Here is a 21,472-nt window from a genome sequence, read left to right as displayed (position 1 = left end):
CAGATGACCTTCAAATATACAGCCACTGTAGAATAAGCGAATTATCAGATGCAGTGCAAAATACGAATGTTGACTTGAAACAACTAAGTGAATACACACAAACAAATAGGCTTCTCATAAACCCATCAAAAACACAAGCAATCATTGTTGGTTCTCAAAAGTTACGTGTAATAACCTCCACCTCTGGTAATAAACGTAAAAATTATTCCTTACAGTACAACAGCGAGAAACCTTGGTGTGACTATGACAAACTCTAAACTGGACGGAACATACCAAAAATATACGTCAGAAAGTGTTTGCTTCAATTCATCCATTTAAAAAAAACAACCCTCGACGGGCAGCCGTGCAGCATACACAGTGCCAACACTCAACATATTACAGTCTACAATATAAAGGAAGCCCTCACGTTATCACCTAGAACTTATGTATATTGGTTGAAATCAACATAGTTTTAATCCCAAGATGCACGCCATTACTTAATACTCCAGTTTACAATAGGCATTATCTTAACTTAGCAATGGTGCACGCAATTTTTCACAATAATTTAGTACATCAAGACAACTGTAATATATTATACTAGCATTAATCAAGAAAACATCGGAATGAACAAAAACTATCACAAGTTTAAACATTAGAATACAAACACTGTGTACTTACCATATTACAAGAATAATGCAGCAACAACAAACCAGTACAAACTAGAGTTAAATGTGGACCCATTTTATCTTGTTTTTATCATTTCATCCACTTTTAAATGGCCTGTTATAGCGGGTCAAATTTTATGTGTATATATTTGTTTTTAATAGACAATGTATGTTCCAACAATATATATGTAAATAAATTCCACATATACCGTTGTAAACTTTATTTGATGTTTACTAGACTCAGGCCACACTGAGATGACGCTTTACATAATAAGCAACTTTCTAGTCAATGAGAAAAGATCCATTATACTACTGTTATATTTACTTTTTCATGATCTGTCAAATTGGGTCAATGATATGAAGACATTAGTCCTTATGTGATGTTTTTGAAACTGATTTAATGTATAACAGCTGAGGATGACCCCATAGGGGTCGAAACCGGTACTGAATTTACTGCATCTTGTAAATAAACATTGTATTGATAAGGTGGAGGCTTCTATATTATTTTTATATTGTAGTAGCAATCAATACGGAAATGAAGCTCATAGATTATGAAAGAACCTGGGGTTTTGAAGAGTTCAGCATGGCGAGCTAAGGAAATGTTAAAATAACCTCAATTACAGAAGACAAACTTATGTTGTGAATGGGAGTTTCCTAAGACGAGCCAGAAATGTGTGACTGCAGGAGGAGAACATTTCTAACATCTCTTGTCATAACGTATGAGCTTATTTTCTAAATTCTTAGTTATTAAATTTTCCTAATTCTTAATTTTAAATGTTATGTCATGAATAGATAAAGTGAGCGAAGTGCTGTCCTTGTTGCTATCCCACGGAGCGGGGAGTGATGAGTCAATGGAAGGCAGATAAGCTGGGCGCACCTGTATTAATGTTGCACCGACATCGTGAGTGCTACTGATGAAACGGCGGGAAATATCTAACAACACACTCTCCCCGCTACTAATGGTCCGACCTATAGCAGAAGCGCGGGGCCAGTCCTACCAGCTGTTGATGTTCAGTAACAAAAATCCTGTATTAATGCTTGGAGCATGCAGGTTATCTCACTGCCTTGTTTTTTGAACTGTTTTTCTTAGGTTTGAAGGGAAACGTCTATGTACAAAGTTCGATAAAATATAAACAGGATTTTTGTTACTGAACATCAACAGCTGGCAGGACTGGCCCCGTGCTTCTGCTATAGGTAGGACCGATGGAATGGGGGAGTGGGGAGAGCGTGCTGTTAGATATTTCCCGTCGTTTCGTCAGTAACGCTCACAATGTCTGTGCAACAGGTGCGCCCCTCCACTGCGCACCGCATAATTATAAAATTTCTTGCTCATGAAGGAGTTACAGTGGCAGAAATTTGCCAGAGATTGACTGCACGATTCGGTGATCAAACACTGTCAAGGACGTGTGTGTTTACCTGGCATAAAAAGTTCAAGGAAGGACAAGAACGTGTTGAAAATCAGCAACACGATCGCCGTTCTCGGACCAGCATTACAGACGAAAACATTTGTGCGGTAAAAGACATTATTGACGACGATCGAGAGTATCAGAAATTGCAGAACAAGTCGGAATCAGTTATGGGAGCTGTCAAGCAATAATCACAAACGACCTACAGTTCTGTGTTACAGATGGGTCCCTTGCCTTTTGACCAAAAATCTGAAATTAAGTCGTTTGGAGGTCTGTCATAGGTTTACAGCAAGGTTTGCGGAAGAAGGTGATGCCCAGACTTATTACCCTGCGATTTCCACTTGTTCGGACCACTTAAAGAAGCTCTAGGAGGGCAACGATTTGAAGATGACGAGAGTGTGGAAGACTTTGTGCACAACTGGCGGGTGACACGACCATGTTCTTTTTACAATGAGGGCATCAAAAAGCTGCCTATACGCTGGGACAAATGCATTTCCAAAGCAGGAAACTATGCGGAAAAATAAATTGTAATTGCCTTGTGTTTTTCAATAAATGAATTTAAATAAAAAATAAAATCCTGTTTATATTTGATCCCCCTCGTAGATTACTTTTACTTTCCCCATTTCATTATGTTGGCTGCATTTTGCCTTTCTAAAGAAAGAACTCCATGCAATATGACTGTACAAAATATTCCATTTAGGAAACTGGTAATCCAGATATTAATCTTGAAAGAACTATCAGACCCTATTTACCAATGTGTGGTCCTATTCCAAGGTCCAACATTATATTCAGGAGGTCTCCAGCACAATTTCCCTCCAATATTTTCTTCAGTTCAATCCATATTCTTTCTCCAGATATTCTTTTCAAACCTTCTGCATGCTCACGGATTGCTTGAAGAGTACTCTCTTCATGCTTCAGAGGATCCTTAGCAATACGGCCATGGAATCTGTAAACCAAAGTAATATATGAAAAATAATACATAATGTCCTTTTCCAGCCTAATAGCCAGAAGATTGGTACCATTCTATTACTAAAAAAGTAAACGATGGAAAATAAGATTAAATTAATAAAATATTAACACTTCTCTGCCGCCTTAATTAAACTTATAAATTGCCCCAGGAGACAATGCGTTTTTCTTTTCTATTAGTTAGAAGGTAGTAGTTGGTAGATTTAACATCACAAGTGAATTTTTTTATACATACATGTGAAAAATCATCAGTGACACACGTCATCGGCACAGAAGAACAATATAATGTCCTAGGTGCCGGCAGATGCACATGTGCGTCATCAGTGTGTGTGTTATTAATACAGCATATTTACACTGAATTGTAACAAATGATGTTACACTGTTATGTAATAATCATTCACACCAAGAATATCCTTCATTAACTGTTTTTAAACGCAGTAGTAAACAGACTGCAGTCTTTCTCATCATGCACAATACTAGTGATAAATCCTAAAGTAAGGTCTAAGCAAAGTGCAGGCTTTTCAGGGAACTGAGTACAATAACACATCGGAGTCAGTTCTTTTCCCCTCTTTGTGGCACAATTTACATCGCTTTCTGATTGATGTGCCCTTTGCATTTATTTTCTGTATTTGAATTTGAAGGACCAGTGGAATTGTCATTGCCACTTTCATCCGTAATTACATCATGTTTGAAAGCAACAGATCATGAACCAATAACCTGAAGACATAACTCAAACCTCAACCTGAGTGCCATTACAAAAGAACAAAGCCCAATCAGGGTGCAGACCAACAAACACGAATAAAACCGGATCATATACTATGAAGCACATGCGCGTCAGTTGGCAGCCAACGTATTAACACATTTTTCTTAATTATGTAATTATATCATTGAAAACAGCAAAACAAAGTCAAGGCAAGGTTCTCAAAAAAGAGTGATGCAGGATTACAGACTCTCTCCTCTCTTGTCCAACCTGTGTACTGAAGAACCTCAGAAGGAATCTGCTAAAGTTAACAGATATGGCATTAAGGTAAACAGAGTGCAATTAACCACTACATGATTTGCTGATGATACAGCTCTTTCATGCAGAAGAGGAACATGGCCTGCATGCGGCCACAGAACTTATGAATAAGAAGTTAAGAAAATCTGTAATATAAAAATTAATACGAAAACCAAAATTATGAAATGCACAGAAGGCTGCCATCTGGTTATGAGGTGACAAGCTGTAGCAAGTAAAATCATTTCCCTATCTAGGTTTCCTCATAACATCAGATGGAAGATGCCAAATGGAAACTGCAATCATGACAGCACAAGCGAAACAAGCATTTAACAAACACAAAACACTACTAACATCTAAAACCATAAAACCATACTGCTAACAACACGGAAGATATTTATGGAAACAGATCACGTACGGAGTGTTGCTACATAGGCCTAGGAAATATCGACCCTTGGAAAAAGAGGGGATAAGTCTAAGAGCATTTGAGTTGTGGTGCTGGCGATATACGCCAGGAAGGAAGAAGTACTCCTAATACAAGAAAGAGAAAGCTCAACTTATCAACCACCTGATAAGACACTTGAATTGGTGAACCATACTACTGGAAGGATATACTGAATGTGGAATACCCAGAGGAATAGCTAGAGCAGCATTCTTTGATAGCATTGGACCAGGATGATCTTACCAAGAAAGCAAACAACTAGGTGAAAGGAAAGAGCCAGTGCACTACTTCCATGTTGCCCACCAGCCTTTTGATTGAAGAGATGATGATGATGCTTATGATGCTTGAAATTAAGTACTCCCCACTGTGGTCTCTCAAACTAATCTGAAATTCATGACACAGGCGGAAATTATAACCAGACCTAAAATGTTCAAAACTATAGTAAAACATATATTTATTGCTTTCAGAACAATGATGTACAAAAGAGGATTAGCAAAAACAAAAATAAAAGGCTTGCTTTTATTAATACACTTTGTCTTCTTTGTCTAGCCTCTATGTTATCTTCTGAACATTCTTCTCCACTTTACACGGCCTGTACCATCTTCCCTGATTTGATCAAGCCACTGTTTCTTGGGTCGTTTGTGTGCTATATTCACTTGATACGCTTTTTCTCCACTGTGTCGTCACTACTCTGTAATATATGCCTGTACAATTTCAGGAGAGCTTCTTGTATTTTCTCAAGTAATGGTATGATGCCAACAATCTTCCTTACTTCGACACTGGGGACATGATCGAGTCTTGTTAAGTCAATGGACCAGCGCACCATGGTATGCAGCATATGCTCACATCTGTTAGTTACTGGCCAACATTCAGCTCCATATAAAACCACAGGTCTGATCACAGTGCATCAGATATTAGATATCAGCCACACAGGAATTTTCTAATCGTATAAGATTTCTGTCATGTAATGGCCATTTTCCCCAGGCTGCATGTGTTTGCATTTGCGCCTCTCTGAACACATCTCCATCTGATATGAGCAAAAGACTTGAGTCCAGGTACATTGTCGAGTTGATGCCCATCGACAGATACTCTGTTCACCACACTCCAAATATTTGGATTTGGAAAGGTTCAATTTCATTCAATATGCACAAAGGTGGTCTTTCTTGCTGCTCTAGGCTTTGGCGTGTTTTGCTTGCCAACATCATATCATCGGAGTACATAAGATTCTAAGTATCAGAAAATGAAACTATGAACATATAGGAACATGAAAAGGAACACATAAAAGAATAAACACAACGACAGGTTGGTACTGAAAAGGAACAAACAAGTATCATATCAAGTCATGTAATTATACAGGGTGAACTTTAATAAAACCGACAAACTGCAGGGACTGATTCCTGACTGGAAACGGAGGAAAAAATGTCCCACGAACATGTGGCCGGAAATGGATGGTGTGCGTGCAATGACAACAAATAGTCCCAGAACACAGTACATAGCTGAATCGCATCCACGTCACAGATGTTCAAAGTGGCCTCCACAGGCTGCAATCCACACGTTCAGACGCCGTATCATGGATTGCCTCACTCTTTCGCACGTTCCGGCCTCTAGCCGAATAGCGTCACAGGTACCAATATAAATGATCCGTTATTGGACATTATAAATTTTTCAGCTAACTCATTCTTGGATGCCAGCGTTTCGCCTCTGTGTTATCATTGCCACACCGTATTTTCGTACGTAAAAGTTATTTTAAGTACGAGTCGGCTCAACGGGGACGTGATACATTTGTTCAGCAATTTCCTGGTGAAGTGCCACCTTCATGAGCACAAATTCACATAACTGTAAATAAATTTGAAACTACTGGCTCAGTGTTCAGTAAAAAACATGTGCGCACACAAACAGTTTTAATAATAGAGGAAAAGCTAGATGACATTGGTGCCAATCTTGAATGGTCACCGAATAAATCACTCACAAAATTAGCACAAGTAGGGGTTTTGAATTCTTCTGCACAAAGAGCTACAAAGCTGTTACACATCGAAACATACAGGTTTATACGGGCCCTTTGTTTAAAAACATGCTAATCCACCTACAAGAGTGAGATTTTGTGAGTGGTATCTTGCATCATTGAATGATCGTTTATTCGACCCACAGCTTGTATTTTTTTTGGATGATGCCTGGTTTCATCTTAATGGTCGTGTGAACAGTCATAACTTGTGCTATTGGTGTGCTGAAAATCCTAATGGTGTTTATGAAGTCCCTCATTACGAAGGATGACACTTCCAGCATCTTTTATAAGGTAAGATTTCATATAAGATTGTAAACATGCTTAAAGCCGGGTGGCCATGCGCAATGTAAGTTGGGCTGAGGCAGCTGCTGTAGTGCAGAGTACAAATGCCATGCGCTCCGTTTGGGTTTATAGGACATCCTGTATACAGCAGTGTCTAAAAATATCAAAGATAAACTATTCAATCAACATAAGGTGGCTGGAAGAAAAATTCAAGAGATATACAATCAAGTAAGTCATCTAACTAACAAAGTGAATGTTTCACGGTTACTATCTAAGAACAATATTTTATCTTCTTCCATTGCTAATAACTCACCTAAAATATCGAAGAATTCGGAGATAGTCTTCCTTAATTCGTATGTTTGGATCCCCAACAAAGGTGACTCTCCTGTTCAAGAGGTCTTGATAACCAGAAAAGTAATCATAGATTGTCCCATCCAAACCTGTTAATGAAGTATTAGTAATAATAAGAAATCACAAACAAAAATGTCAATACCGTATATAATCTAACAGAAAAAGAAATCACAGAATGTTACTTTGAAACCATTTAGTTGTTAATACTTGCAGCTCTTGCAATAAAAATAATAATCTCCTAACCAGGGAGTTTTCACTGAAAAATAAACATTCGTAGCAGGGAATATATTCGTACCCGAGAGGCAAAAGGGCGTATGTCCATTCTTGGCGATTCTTAGTTACGGCCATTTTTGTGTTCGATATAATCGACTGCATCTATGGAATAAAGATGGTTGTCCTGTTGCCATTCCCTGTGGATTTAGAGGATGGCATAAAGGCGGTAGTCCAGAGTGCTTTTAAGGATGGAAAGGGCGCATGTGGAACATCCACTTTTTGCAGAAAACATTTTAGTGCTGCAAGGTCGCATGTGAGACAGCCGCCTTTCTTCTTCTAATTTCTCCGCGGGAAGAAAGAGTCAATAGACATTCGCCTTCTGCCTACATTATTGGAGTACGATAATGAAGTGTGCTCATTATTGTGAACGTTATTATAGTTTCCTAAGTTACAGGAATATAAAAGACCTGCATTATCACATGCAAATTAGTGTAAAAACAACAAGTGAAATATTGTAAGCCACAAGAAGTTAAAAGTTACGCGAGACTTCGGTATTTGAACATACACAAAATGAATAGTTTTTCAAGAGGGAAGATGATATTGCAACTTGCTCTGAAGCAAGCACATGAAGTGAGAGGTAAATATATTTATGTTTCTTACTGAAGAGTTACGTATTAGCCTACATTTTGTTACTGACTATGCTTTGTGGAGTTACGCCCTAATCACCAATTGCAATGTACAGAATGAAGTAATAGGCCTACTACCTTCAACTGATTAAAATTAGATCCCATTAACGTATGCTGTATTCTTAGTAATATCTTAATCATAATTATTATTACTGTTTTAGTGATATCTATCAACATAACTCCTAAACTTCCACCACATATATCACATATTGTTAATGTAAAAAAAAAAAAAAATCTCAGGTGAAGAGACACTGGACGGCAAGCTTTCATATGAGAAACCTGTGTGGATGAAGAGCATATGGAAGACTTTCAGGATGACACTGCATCAGACTTCTCCGACTTGGATCCAAGTTACAAACCTGAAGGCAGTGAAAGTAGAGGGCTTTCTGTAGACAATCAGTTTGATCTTTTGTACCCACAACATTAAGCAAATTATAATTATAATAATTATTATCATAAAGTTTCTTTTAATTTCAGAATGTCAAAATAACTCGGAGGCATGTGAGCTTCCTGCAACAAACGGAACAGTAAAAGGAGTAGTATATCATGGGAGAAAAAGGATTCGAGACCCCTCAAGTTGGAAAAGAAATAGTGCTAAAAGAAGCAGGTTGATTGGGGCACGTTATAAATCAGTGAAGGGTGAAAAGTTAAGTCCCAGCACAAAAAGTTAAACCTCTTTGTAAGTGTAGAATGAAACATTGTGAGAAATTAACTGAAGAGGAATGGAAAAATATATTTGACGCCTTTTGGAAGTAGTCTAGTTTTTGCGACCAGAAACGTCAGATGATAGGAACATTGGTGAAGGAAGTTCCAAAAAATAGACACAGAACTCGTAAACAAATGGGTAGTTCTACAGAGAGAAGAAAGATGACAAAACTACAAACTGGAAAGGCTACACACACATGGAATTGGACAGTCTTCATTCAACCATTGAAAGGAAAAAGTTGAAACTCACCAACTTGGAGAATGCTGTACCATGTGATTAGGCTCAGTTCAGGTAAAAAGCTGCTAATAGTCCATGAAATGCAATATAGCGATTTAAAAAATTTCACATCTGTAACCGAAACATCTGGATCCCCTTTCACAAATCATAAGAAATCTACTACTGGTGAAATGTTCTTAATCTCAAAAGTTGTATAGCTTAAAGTTTCAGCTGACAAACCTGGAATTATTGCCTACAAGACATCCTTCAATGACACCTGTTTTCAAGAAATTGATATCAGAAGACATCGCAGAAATGCTCTCCTCTTACGAAAGGAAATTCCGACCATACAAAGTGGACCCAAACCTATTAGTTCAGCAAAATACACAGACCTGCAAACGTTAATTCACTGGATTCCACGGCAGTACAGTGCATTTTACAGTGACCTCCCTCATGGAGGAGAAGAAAAAGAATAAACTACCGATGACTGATACTTCTACAGACATAAATTGAAATTCTCTGGAGAACATTTCATTTGGGAAAAAGTAATTTACAATAATTATCTTACACAGAACTTCAGTGACAAAATTTGTAAAAATAAGTTTTGAAAAATTTCTTAATGTGATTTTTTATTATAACGTTTTGTGTGTGCTATATTATGTTTTTCTTGTTCGTTTAGCTACAGAACAGGTATAAACTGACATTACACACAGTTATTTATGTATTAACTTTTACAGCATCCAGAAGTTTAATAAGGAATTAAGAAAAAAGGCGTAAGTCCATTTTCATGGTTTTCCCAAGAAAATTTAGACTGGAATATATGAATATGAATTTATTTCACATCTACATAAATATGATACGCAGAATGAATACATATAACACATTTACAATTCTACTGCATTTGTACAACGAGCAATTGGCATAAATGTGCAGCCAGTTACTGTGTTTCTAGTTTATATTGTAAAATTAACAAAATGGACATAAGCCCTTTTGCTTCTCAGGTATGGACATTTTGACTGAAAATGAGTTAATTCGTCATGCCTGTTCTCATGATGTTTGTAAGACAAGTTACCTAGTCCTGCCTCTTTTGATTTGTATTTGGTAATTCAAACCACAATTCAATGTTTGATTCTACTTCTTGGAATACATTACACTCAGACTATGTCTGACAGAAACAACCAATAAAACTATGCCACTGTTATAATAAAGTACATGTTATAATCAGTGGCGGCTCGTGAAAAAATCGTCCTACGTGCTACAAAAAACAAGCTAAATACGCTGTTTTAAATCTGCATATTGCCATGATGAACAACGCATACTTCAAACTTGGTAATAATAATAATAATAATAATAATAATAATAATAATAATAATAATAATAATAATAATAATAATAATAATAATAATAATAATAATAATAATAATAATAATACAACTTTTCTTACAATTTATAACTCAGAACAAACAAAAACAACATTAATTTGGAAGCAGATGAATTCTTCGACAACTGTCTACGAGATAAATAATTCATTCGAGAAATATTGTTTTTACTAACCTAATGGCGCAACTTACATCAGTGCAAATAAAATCGTGGGAATATAGATCCCCACTAAGAACACTAATTTAATTTCACTTTATATACACTGCAGTGGATAAATAATTTGATAAATCTCCGTATAAACTTGAGCACTAACACAATGACAGAAAAAACACGCACCAGTAATATAACCGCGAGATTAAAAACCGCACAAAGCAACTGAAAGAGCTGCCAACTGATTCATTGAGACCTCCCCTATTACCAGAGTAAATGTCCGGCTCCATGGCTAAATGGTTAGCGCGCTGGCCTTTGGTCACAGGGATCCCCGGTTCAATTCCCGGCTGGGTCTGGAATTTTAACCATCATTGAGTGTATGTGTTGTGTTGTGTTGTCTTCATCATCATTTCATCCTCATCACGACTCGCAGTCACCTACGGGCGTCAAATCAAAAGACCTGCATCTGGCGAGTCGAACATGTCCTCGGATACTTCCGGCACTAAAAGCCATACGCTATTTCATTTCACCAGAGTAAATTACATTGTAATGCGGGATCACATTTAGGGTCACTCAAAGATTCTTTGACTCACCTACGAATTCCTTATTTTTGACACAAAAGGAAGATGGATATTTTAATAAGCATGTGTGAGATAGATTGCCTCCGCTTACGCTTTACTTTCGAGCCGAGACGATGCTACTCTCTAGTGGCAGACTCGCTTACCACATTCAACATCACACGGCCGACTTGATGCGTCGCTCTAGCTAGCTAAGGAGCGCAGCGAGGGATCCAGTCGGCCGTGAATATCAAGGTAGCGGGAGACATCGAGTACTTCTACCCCCTTGCGGGAGAGGAAGTAACTATAGACGGGATCAGTGAAAGTTGATCCCGGTTTATGGTATACTCCGCCGGCTAGGGGGAGTGTTGCAAGCTTGGCTGCGCCTGCTTATTGCTTCCTCCAGGCTACAGGCAAGGGCTCACTTCACATGAGCACGAGCCTTGTTCCCCGGGAGAACGGCGCTAGGTGTTCGACAGATCTCGTCCTGATTTTCACAAAACACAAATTCATATCGTACTCAAAAAACGAAAAGGCACCAGGATAATTTTACTGTACATAAATAATATTCCTTACAGTTTCAAGCTACGTGCTGGAGCCCGGTAGCACGTACTGACCGGCCGCCACTGGTTATAATAAAGTACATCATTACTACACACTATGAATGTGTCTCATAACAATATAGTAAGAAAAGCAGTTGAAAATAAAAGTAAAGGACTGTACTGTACATGAAGTTACAAAAAGAATTGTAAAATAATCTTCAAAATCAAATTTCTTCAATGAATATTTACAATGGTACAGCTTGAAATACAAAACTAAACGAAGTCTAACCCTGAAATCCGGGTATCAAAACAAACTTTCTTTCCTAACATCTTTGTTATAACACAATTTGCACCTCCTTATTACACACTTCTTTTGGTCACTGGATGGAATGAAGCTGTGAAATGCCTCTCTGTAAATCATGTTGGTGCAGGTTTCAATGATGGCCTTCCTACTTGTGGACTTCTCATTCAAATTACTCCTCCAAGATTCTCTTTAACTATCCATTCACCCAGCTCAATTTGAAAGTGCAACCTGTCTTTGGGTCCTCTATTTTTCTTGTACAGCTGATAAGCACTGAAGCAAATGACATATGTCTAGTAAACGCATGAAGAGTTTGCCCGTTGCTCTTATCTACTTCCACTGCTAGCTTGGGTTTTTGTTCAACTTTGTTCCTTTTCTCTACATCTATAATGCTATCGTCATGAATTGTACTAATCTTCTTTACAATTAGCTTTACGTCGCTCCGACACAGATACATTTTATGGCTATGCTATTTTTAAGGACACTTTCTCTCACAGCATTGATACTTTGTCAATATATGAATTTTTCATCTAAACAGTGTTATGTGGCTGAAGATGTTAATAATATACGAAACATGTACCACTAATAATAATTATAATAATGTTATTTGATTTACGTCCCACTAACTACTTTTACGGTCTTCGGAGACGCCGAGGTGCCATAATTTAGTCCCGCAGGAGTTCTTTAACGTGCCTGTAAATCTACAGACATGAGGCTGTCGTATTTGAGCACCTTCAAATACCACCGGACTGAGCCAGGATCGAACCTGCCAAGTTGGGGTTAGAAGGCCAGCGCCTTAACCGTCTGAGCCACTCAGCCTGGCACATGTACCACTTTTAACCAATAAGTTGCCTTAAGCAACTAATGTATTGACAAGGTGGAAAATAAAATAAAAAATAAAAATAAAATAATAATAAATAATGAAATAAAAAGTTCTTATTTGTGAACAATCAGGTGACGCTATAGATTGTGGTGAATCTTTTTTTTTTTTTTTTGCTAGGGGCTTTACGTCGCACCGACACAGATAGGTCTTATGGCGACGATGGGATAGGAAAGACCTAGGAGTTGGAAGGAAGCAGCCGTGGCCTTAATTAAGGTACAGCCCCAGCATTTGCCTGGTGTGAAAATGGGAAACCACGGAAAACCATTTTCAGGGCTGCCGATAGTGGGATTCGAACCTACTATCTCCCGGATGCGAGCTCACAGCCGCGCGCCTCTACGCGCACGGCCAACTCGCCCGGTGGTGAATCATTAACTGCACGGTTTTCTATTGCAATGTCCCGAATTTCTGTCTCACCTTCAATCATGCATAATGCTTCAGGCATATCCGGCAGCAAATCTACAAGTCAGTATCACATTATCAGTTTCCGAAATCACCGCAGCCTTATTGGTTAACGGAATATTTTCTGAGTTTGCACCCAGAAATAACAATCTCAATCTAAATTTCACCTCGGTTGGTAGCAGATGTTCACAGAAATATCCGAGTCCTCGTATCTGAGAAAATAAATTTTCCAGACAGTCTTGGTTTAATCGAGCAGTCAAAATGTACTTTATGTTGAGAGATTGGAAGTCACTAAAAAGGCCAAATAATGAACGGATGGAAGTCGTAAAACCTTTCTGAAATGGGAACACTGATTCGATTTTCTTATCATTAGGTGTTCTTGCATGGAGGATATCAAATGAGTCATTTATAAGCTGGAAGAAGGAAGCAATATGTTCCTCACCAGGCATAAGTGAATAGTTTGCGCCGTATGATTAGAAAAATGCTGGATGGCGAAGCACACTCGTTGGTGCCCCCTTCCTTTTACATTTATGTGTTGCAACAAGAGTTTCAGAGAGATCTTCATCTTACTGTGGTCTAACGCGAGCAACTTTTCAATGTTTTTTTTTTTTTTGTATTTTTTTTGTAACAAGGATGTTTCCTGGAAGAGTCAACCCGTCATTTATGAAATGAATTCTCATTAGCTTGTACAGGTGTGGAACATCAGCAAAAACCCATACTCTTTTCTGTGGATTTCCAGGATTCGGAAAACGTGTTAGTATGAGTAACATTCAGTTCTTATCACAAACCTTGATTTTTAGCTCCTAGGTCGGACACCATGGCAACAATACTATACCCTGCATCTTCTAGGGAGAATATAACCTTGTGAAGCAAAACTGCAGTCACTTGCAAGTCATACTAAAAAAATTTCCACACAGAAAACTGTCCGCGAGCCATTACTACCTGTACATTGCTGCGTGGACCAACAATGCGATCTTCCTCTTCTTCATAGCAAACTCTATTGTCGACGTTCATTTCATCAAAGCAGATCACACATGCGCGTTCCAACGCAGAAAATATTTTTGCTCAAGGTTTCATCAGTAGGAGTACGTCGTTAAGCATTCCTTTTTGACAGTGGAATGAGCAATTTACCCATCTTTTCAGAGTAAATATCCTGGTCAAAGGGAATCCTTTAATACGTAGATAAATGTAACATTTGCGAGAAACAGCACGCAATGCTACTGCTTTGCATATATCTTCTCCGGTCCACTTGGGCTGCTTCTTACCATTCAATAAAATTTCAATCTGAGTCCTGGAAAGCAATTTCCCCAAAGCACGATTCACTCGACTTTTCTCTTAGCTCTCATTTTGCTTTCCTCAGTTTTTCAGTCAGGTATTTATTTTTTATTTGCAATTTAGTGCACGTCAGAACTAATTTCCCATTTTGCTCTTCCAGTGCCTTCACTTTCTTTAAAAGGAACTCTTCTTCCTCTGATGTAGTATCTTCAGCAGCCATTCTTTAAAAGGAACTCTTCTTCCTCTGATGTAGTATCTTCAACAGCCGTTCTTTAAAAGGAACTCTTCTTCCTCTGATGTAGTATCTTCAGCAGCCGTGGACCGATCAATTTTTCTTTTCTTCGCAGATACTTTCTCAAGAGTCTCTATAGCTCTCTTCTTAGTTTCTCAGGCTAACTGCCTCTCCAATCCGTTGTTCTCCATTTTTTGCTCTGAAGACTGTGGAACTGACGAATTTCTTAGGTATAATTGTGCACTTACTGGGCTACTACTATAAATGCTACCAGAAAGGTTCTTTGTAGGTACTGCACTGTTTTTTTCTTTTCCAAGATCATCTTGGGAGATAAATGCAGTAATTCTACTCTTAAATTGCGAACAAAACTGGCTTCCGTAAAATGTCGCGAACACATGGTAGAAGTAGCTACATTGAAGACATTCTTCCTTTTACATTTTTGTATCCAAATTCTTTGCAGGTCTGAAGCTTTAGGAATTGAATGATGCATGATACCGGTTTCTTTCATCTTTCTGCTGTATGACAGGCAGCCAGTTACTGTTCATCCAGGCATTGTCGTCAGTGATTTTGAAAAGCTATCATCTGCTATAGCCTAACACATTTAAGAAATTTTATTCACACTCAAAATTTCACAAAATGATATGCAAATATATACACTACAATGATGCTACAAACACAGAAATTTCACTCAAGCTACTATTACACTGTTCACACAACTAACGAAAAGAAAACAAGTGCACCTTGCTGCAAGAAAAACAGCAACTTATCAGAGATCTCACAGGAACGAACTATGACACACACACTATGCAAATTACAATAGGCCACTATATAAACCAACTGAAATATACAGAAAGAAATTGCGTATACATATTACGTGGAAATCCTTTCTTAATAAGACAGACAACAGTAAACAACGAAATAAGGTACATGCGTGGTTGTATGCTGCACAGTCATGGTTGTCTTATGACGACGTCACGAGGGAAAACTAACATCTACTGCGCAACCAATCTGGGCCACCCGTGTTCATGGCCCAACCTTAGTTATCTATCCTTAGTCTGCCCCGCATGTATTTCATGATGTTGCAATTTTCTTGTATTTGTTTTAATTTTTTTATTTGTTTATTTATTACTTCTTAATTTATGGGTGGCCGAACATAAAGTATACCATATCACCAGTACTGAAAATAATGAAATACACTTTCAGGCCTTGCTGGGAAAGGGCAGTTGCGATCTTTGTTCAGATTCTGTGATGTCTGGTGTTTCTAATGATCTTAATCTCAAAAGTTGTATAGCTTAAAGTTTCAGCTGACAAACCTGGAATTATTGCCTACAAGACATCCTTCAACAACACCTGTGTTTCTAAGGAGCTCCCCTCTTGGATGATGATGCTGACAACAACAACAACAACAACAACAACAACTTACTAAGATTATTAAGCTTAGTCTATTCTTTGCTTAACATTCAAATGATTCTACAACCATTCTCGTCATAACTTAACACGTGTCGTTCATTAATATTCATAAATTTCCTTCTGACTACCAGGATTTATTTGCAAGATCTGAGCAAGTGAAATTCTCCCCATTTTCTCCACAGAGAAGGCATCTTACTGTATCCTTTTCCTCAATCCATCCTTTATTTTTATAAATTCCCATCATCCATCAAATTAGACCTTGTGTTTCTCTTCAATTTACATTTACAATAGTTATGTTCATACCCTAACTTATTCTATCGAATTCTGAGAGGGTCATCCTGCTCCTGCGTTCGGACACCAACCACTGTCTTTGAACATCCCTAAGTCGTATAATAAACTCAAGAGACATCTGAACCCTCTCAAAGTCCTTCTCCCATTAATTTCCAAATTCTAACCTCTCTAGTAAACTTTGTTAAGAATGAAGCCATACTTTTCAGTGTCGACTTAGTTAAATGTAACAAAAACCTTAAAGTCTATCAAACTGGAAAGTTTTTGCTACATCTCTAGTAAACAGCACTTTTTACTTTAGTTAACTAGTACCCTCCCTGAATATAATCTCTCTGATGTTTATATGCCATCTGCAGAAGCTGGCCACACTCTTTTTTCAGTCTTAACCAATATTTCAAAATTCTTTTAACTTAAATACTTTTTTCACATATTAATCTTAGTCCACAATTTGCAATAAAATTTGGTAACCATATTACAATTTTACAGTATTTACACACTACTTTCACTCCTATATATGAAATTGATTTGGACAAACAATTTACTTCCTTATTAAAAAGTACAGTATGCCAGCCCGCCTCGTGGCCATGATCGTTAAGGCGCTGAAGTCTAAACGGTCTGACACCGAGGTTAACTGGTTCGAGTCCCGTTGGTCAAAAAAAAAAAAAATGTCACCATGAGAATGTTGGCTGACAGGGTAGGGGAGGTGGTGGTATACAATTTCTAATCATTAGATTGCGTGCCAAAATCCTGGATTAAATTCCAAACCTCTCCGCAATGCTCATATGGAGTGAGAGCATATGACACTGTTGATGGTGATTCGTCCGTCGGATGGAGACGTTAAGCCTTGAGCAGACCCCTTGGTGCTATTCGACAGGAGTAGTCTATGTGCCGGCACCGGGTTTCACCCTCTCCCTACTATCATATATCACGTCATTCATTTCATCTCATTAACTCCTCTGATGAGGTTGACGTCAGGAAGGGCATCCGGTCATAAAAACCTGCCACGACAGATTCATCTCACCTCATACCCGACCCTGTAGGAAAACGGGACAAGGGTTGGACAAACAACAACATTAAAAAGTACAGTATGCCAATCTTCATAATACCTTCATTTAACTTCTCTCAATACTTTGTCAAATTATCCACCTGCCTCGATGTCATATCTCTCATCCAAAATTCAAATTACTCACATGTAACTTTCATCCCTGAAATCAAGATACCCAAACTAAACTCTATATTTTTATTCAAGTTCAAGCAAATTAAACAGATCATCCCATTCAGCCAAACTGCTCCCAGTGTTTTCACTCACTTGAATTCCAAAATGAAAACTGATGGGATAGTTTTCAATAAATCATCCGTGTAAAAACATAAATACGGTAATTACTAAAAGCATACATTACTGTTGTGCATTTCATCCTTGGGCACATCTATACTTCTTAATTATTTTCTTATTTTCTTCTCCCATCCACTTAAATTACCTTACTTTCCCGGTTTACCAGTTCTTATTGCTAACTCCAATACAGTAATCTGTACAAATAATACTGTATGTAGATAGGAGGAATAAGAAAAGGAACACAAAATAGGATGAAAATAATGGCAGGTCACTATGAGAGGGGGGAGTAACGGAAAGGGGAAATGAGAAAAACGATAATCTTCACATCTTCATATACCGTGTTTACTCGCGTATTAGACCCCCTTTTTTTTCCCCTCCACTTTTACAGCCAAAAATAAGAAAGGGGGGTCCAATATGCGATAATCTCAAAATTTTGGGCAGCGAACACATGACTTCTGGGTTATAAAGAGCTATAAATTGTATGTGTAAACATTCTATACTATTATTTAACAGACTTAGAATGTATTTAAGTTATACTGGCTATTTTCGTCGGAAGGCAGTATTTCTAAACGTAAAAAGATGAAAAATGGTGAACATGACTTTTAGGCCTACAGTACATATAAAAGTCTGTTTTAGTTACCCATATCACGTCATTCGTTACAACTCATTAATTCCTCTGATGAGGTTGACGTCAGGAAGGGCATACGGCCGTAAAAACTTGCTATGAAGATTCGTCTCACTTCATACTCGATCCTGTAGAAGAAGGATAAGTGTATAGTGTTATCACATAATTAAATATTGATAAAAAAGAACTTAATGGCCAGTCATTTGTCTCTGTCAGTTCAGCAGTACGCCTACCACACAGCAACCTGATCACTGCTTTCATCTGAATTATCGCCTTGCGTCGCCAAATTCCCTGCCTTGCTACCGGCGTGTCGGCATTCTAAGTGACGTCATCTTTACTGCTATCTCTCGTCAGTCGCGTCAGCCATGCTTCATTCTCTTTGAGCCATGCACTGCAATCAAGAGCATACGAGGTCTCGTCTTTCTGAACCTTTTAAAAATAATTTCGTTTCCGACAACAGAGTCTAAACAGTGTAAATCTATTCCCAAATGGTCTCTGATATTCCCAGTTGGTGTATATGTAGCAGAAGCCACTCCTTCAGAACGAAGCCGTGCTGTAGAAGGCATGCCAAACCATCAGCTGATAACCAGCGTGTGTTACAAGTTGGACTTCCGAATGTAATACATAGTAACTGGAAACATTACTTTCATAACTGCGGCTGTTGAAACACAGACCCTTATTATTAAGTATATTTCATGCTTGTTCTCTACTTTTATCACATCAGGATTTGCATAAACAGCTGTCCATGAGATAAGAAAGACCACATTGTTTAGGTGAGGTATATTATCGCCCTGACAGTGCCAAAAGTTCGACGGAAAAAATAAAAATAAATAACAGGAAAATATACCGCATTTATGGATATCTACAGGTGTGGCAGTAATGCATTTTATTATCATAATGTTTAATTTTGTAAGTTTGTTGTCTCCTTTTTTATTAACGCATACCCTAGTATGTTTTGTTCGGCTTCTCCGAAATTTGTTTAAAGTACGTGGAGACATAAAATTATTATTATTTGTTACGTACGTTGGCGAGTAAAACAATAGTTTTAATTGGATAGCTTTTATCACATTTTAAACTTATTTCTCTCCAAATATATACCTATAACGGCCCGAGTTACGAGATATTAAATGACCACTTTGTTAATGATGTCGCCTGGTGTATAAATAGCAACAACCGCGAATATTTCTCAACTAAAGTAAACTAGTTTCCTCATCCCGAGGTGGTACAGCTCTTTTTAGACACACCCCCAGTGGAGAGGAGTTACATGTACCGCTTTTATCGCATATCAACCTTCCTGCCATTCGTAAATCTTTGGCAGTACGGTACTGGGAATCGAAGTCAGACCCCCGAAAACAGCAACTAATTGTGCTAACCATTACGCTGGCAGACAATTTTAACTACAAAACACAGACATATAGCATGACTGATGCATGCTTGCAATGCGCGGGTTGGACACAAAGCTAGGCCTATTCATCTATTTCTGCGATGTCATCAGAGCTGGAGTAGACCTACGCTACAGAGGCGGACATTTCTTAACAACGAAACACAGATGTACTGCATGGATTCGACGCGTTTTTCATTGCGTAGGTCGTACGGACGAAACTATTCACAAATTTGTGTGATGTCATCAGAGCTGCAATAAGACTTGTACCCGCTTCGAAGCGGAATCGTCATCGTTCTCTGACGAATTACGTTGGGAGGGGGGTCTTATAGGCGAGATTTTTTTTTTTCCATTTTCTTCATCTCGAAAAGCCAGGGGGATCTAATATGCGAGGGGGTCTAATTTGAGTAAATACAGTATGTGTAGCTCCTCAGTGAACGAGTAAATACGGTATGTGTAGCTCCTCAGTGACGGGAAACATTTGAGTGCCGTTTTACTCAGTGAGTCTAGTGTCAGACCTAAGACGAAACGCTGGTTAATAGAGCAAATGCCTGAAAAGCCTTACATCTGTTCTGTTTATGTTTGTAAACAGTCAGCAGTCAATAGTTTTAAGGTTGTAATCTCCATGTGGCATGTGCTTAGTGATAGGCAATTGTTAAAATGGTGATCTGTACATGTTTTTGGAGTGAAGTGTTTGTTTGCGACGGCAGTGATTAAGGTTATGTGTATTTAATTTATAAATAAGTGTACCAACTGACGGCATTTTGTGTGCTTCTTTGTGGATACTTCAGTCTCATCTTCCTGAAATGTGCTGCAGGAAAACCACCGGAATGAGTCGCAAACGAGACAAATGCCCTGAACTTTTAAATACTGAGTAAACAGTGACATAAATCTAAAAAAAAAAAAGGTAATAAGTATGAAAATCGTGATTTTTTTTTTCGAAAATTTAATTTACGTTGCAATGACACAGACAGATCTTACGGCAACGATGGGATAGGAGAGGGCTAAGAGTGGGGAAAAACCGGCCATGGCCTTAATTAAGGTTCAGCTCCAGCACTTGCCTAGTCTAAAAATGGGAAACCATGGAAAACCATCTTCAGTGCTGCTGACAGTGGGGTTTGAACCCACCATCTACCGGATACAAGTTCAGAGCTGTACGACCCTAACCACACTGCCAAATTGTTCGGGATGCAATTTTCTGCTTTGAAAAAATATCCTTGCAAGTAACTAAGTGTGACTACTGAAACAAATCCAAAACAAACTCCATGGTGTTACAATCCTGTTGGGTCTTGGCCAAATGATTGCTGCTCAGCCCGAAGCCTTCAGGTTATGAGGCCCATGTTCAGTGCAACAAATCCGCTCGGCCATTATTCTCTGGTTTTACCAGACCAGGGTGTGGAGTAACAACACCGTGTTTATTACAAGCTAATCCCTTTATTAACAATCTCCGGACTCTACATAAACACATACATATACGTTACAACAATGAGCTAGATAACGTGCGGTATCGCCTTGAGTCCGTCACATCTCCTTCCCACCCTGGTCAATTTCCAGAGGAACGACCAGCTGCACCAGTCGACTGATTCTGGAGCCGTCTGGCTGGCGTAGCATGACTGTTTGGATCTTTCCATCTCTCCCTAGGAAAAGCTCCTCTATTCTCACTCGTTTCCATATGTACCGTGGCCTAGAGTCCTCCTAGAGGAGGGCAACGTCTCCGGTCCTTGGTGAACCCTGTTGATTGTGTGGTCTTTTCACCTCATTGTAGTTTTGCAGCTGAAGAAGATACTCTGCTTTCCAACGTTTCCAGA

The 21,472-nt window shown here is 38.4% G+C and overlaps 1 protein-coding gene across 1 annotated transcript in view; it reads right to left on the bottom strand.

Annotated features, from left to right (window-relative positions):
* The window catches only part of LOC136868568 (CCA tRNA nucleotidyltransferase 1, mitochondrial), a 131,826-nt gene that overhangs the window by 64,976 nt on the left and 45,378 nt on the right, over nucleotides 1-21,472 (bottom strand). Inside the window, exons 5-6 of the mRNA XM_067144783.2 lie at nucleotides 7,050-7,176; nucleotides 2,803-2,996 (exon numbers count right to left, since the gene is read on the bottom strand). Of these exons, the coding sequence (XP_067000884.1) occupies nucleotides 2,803-2,996; nucleotides 7,050-7,176 (321 nt within the window). The remainder of the gene's footprint in view (nucleotides 1-2,802; nucleotides 2,997-7,049; nucleotides 7,177-21,472) is intronic.

This window comes from Anabrus simplex, chromosome 1 (assembly GCF_040414725.1).
Source record: "Anabrus simplex isolate iqAnaSimp1 chromosome 1, ASM4041472v1, whole genome shotgun sequence".
NCBI lineage: Eukaryota > Metazoa > Arthropoda > Insecta > Orthoptera > Tettigoniidae > Anabrus > Anabrus simplex.
The sequence above is the reverse complement of the archived record's forward strand: the minus strand, read 5'-3'. Positions and strand labels throughout refer to the sequence as shown.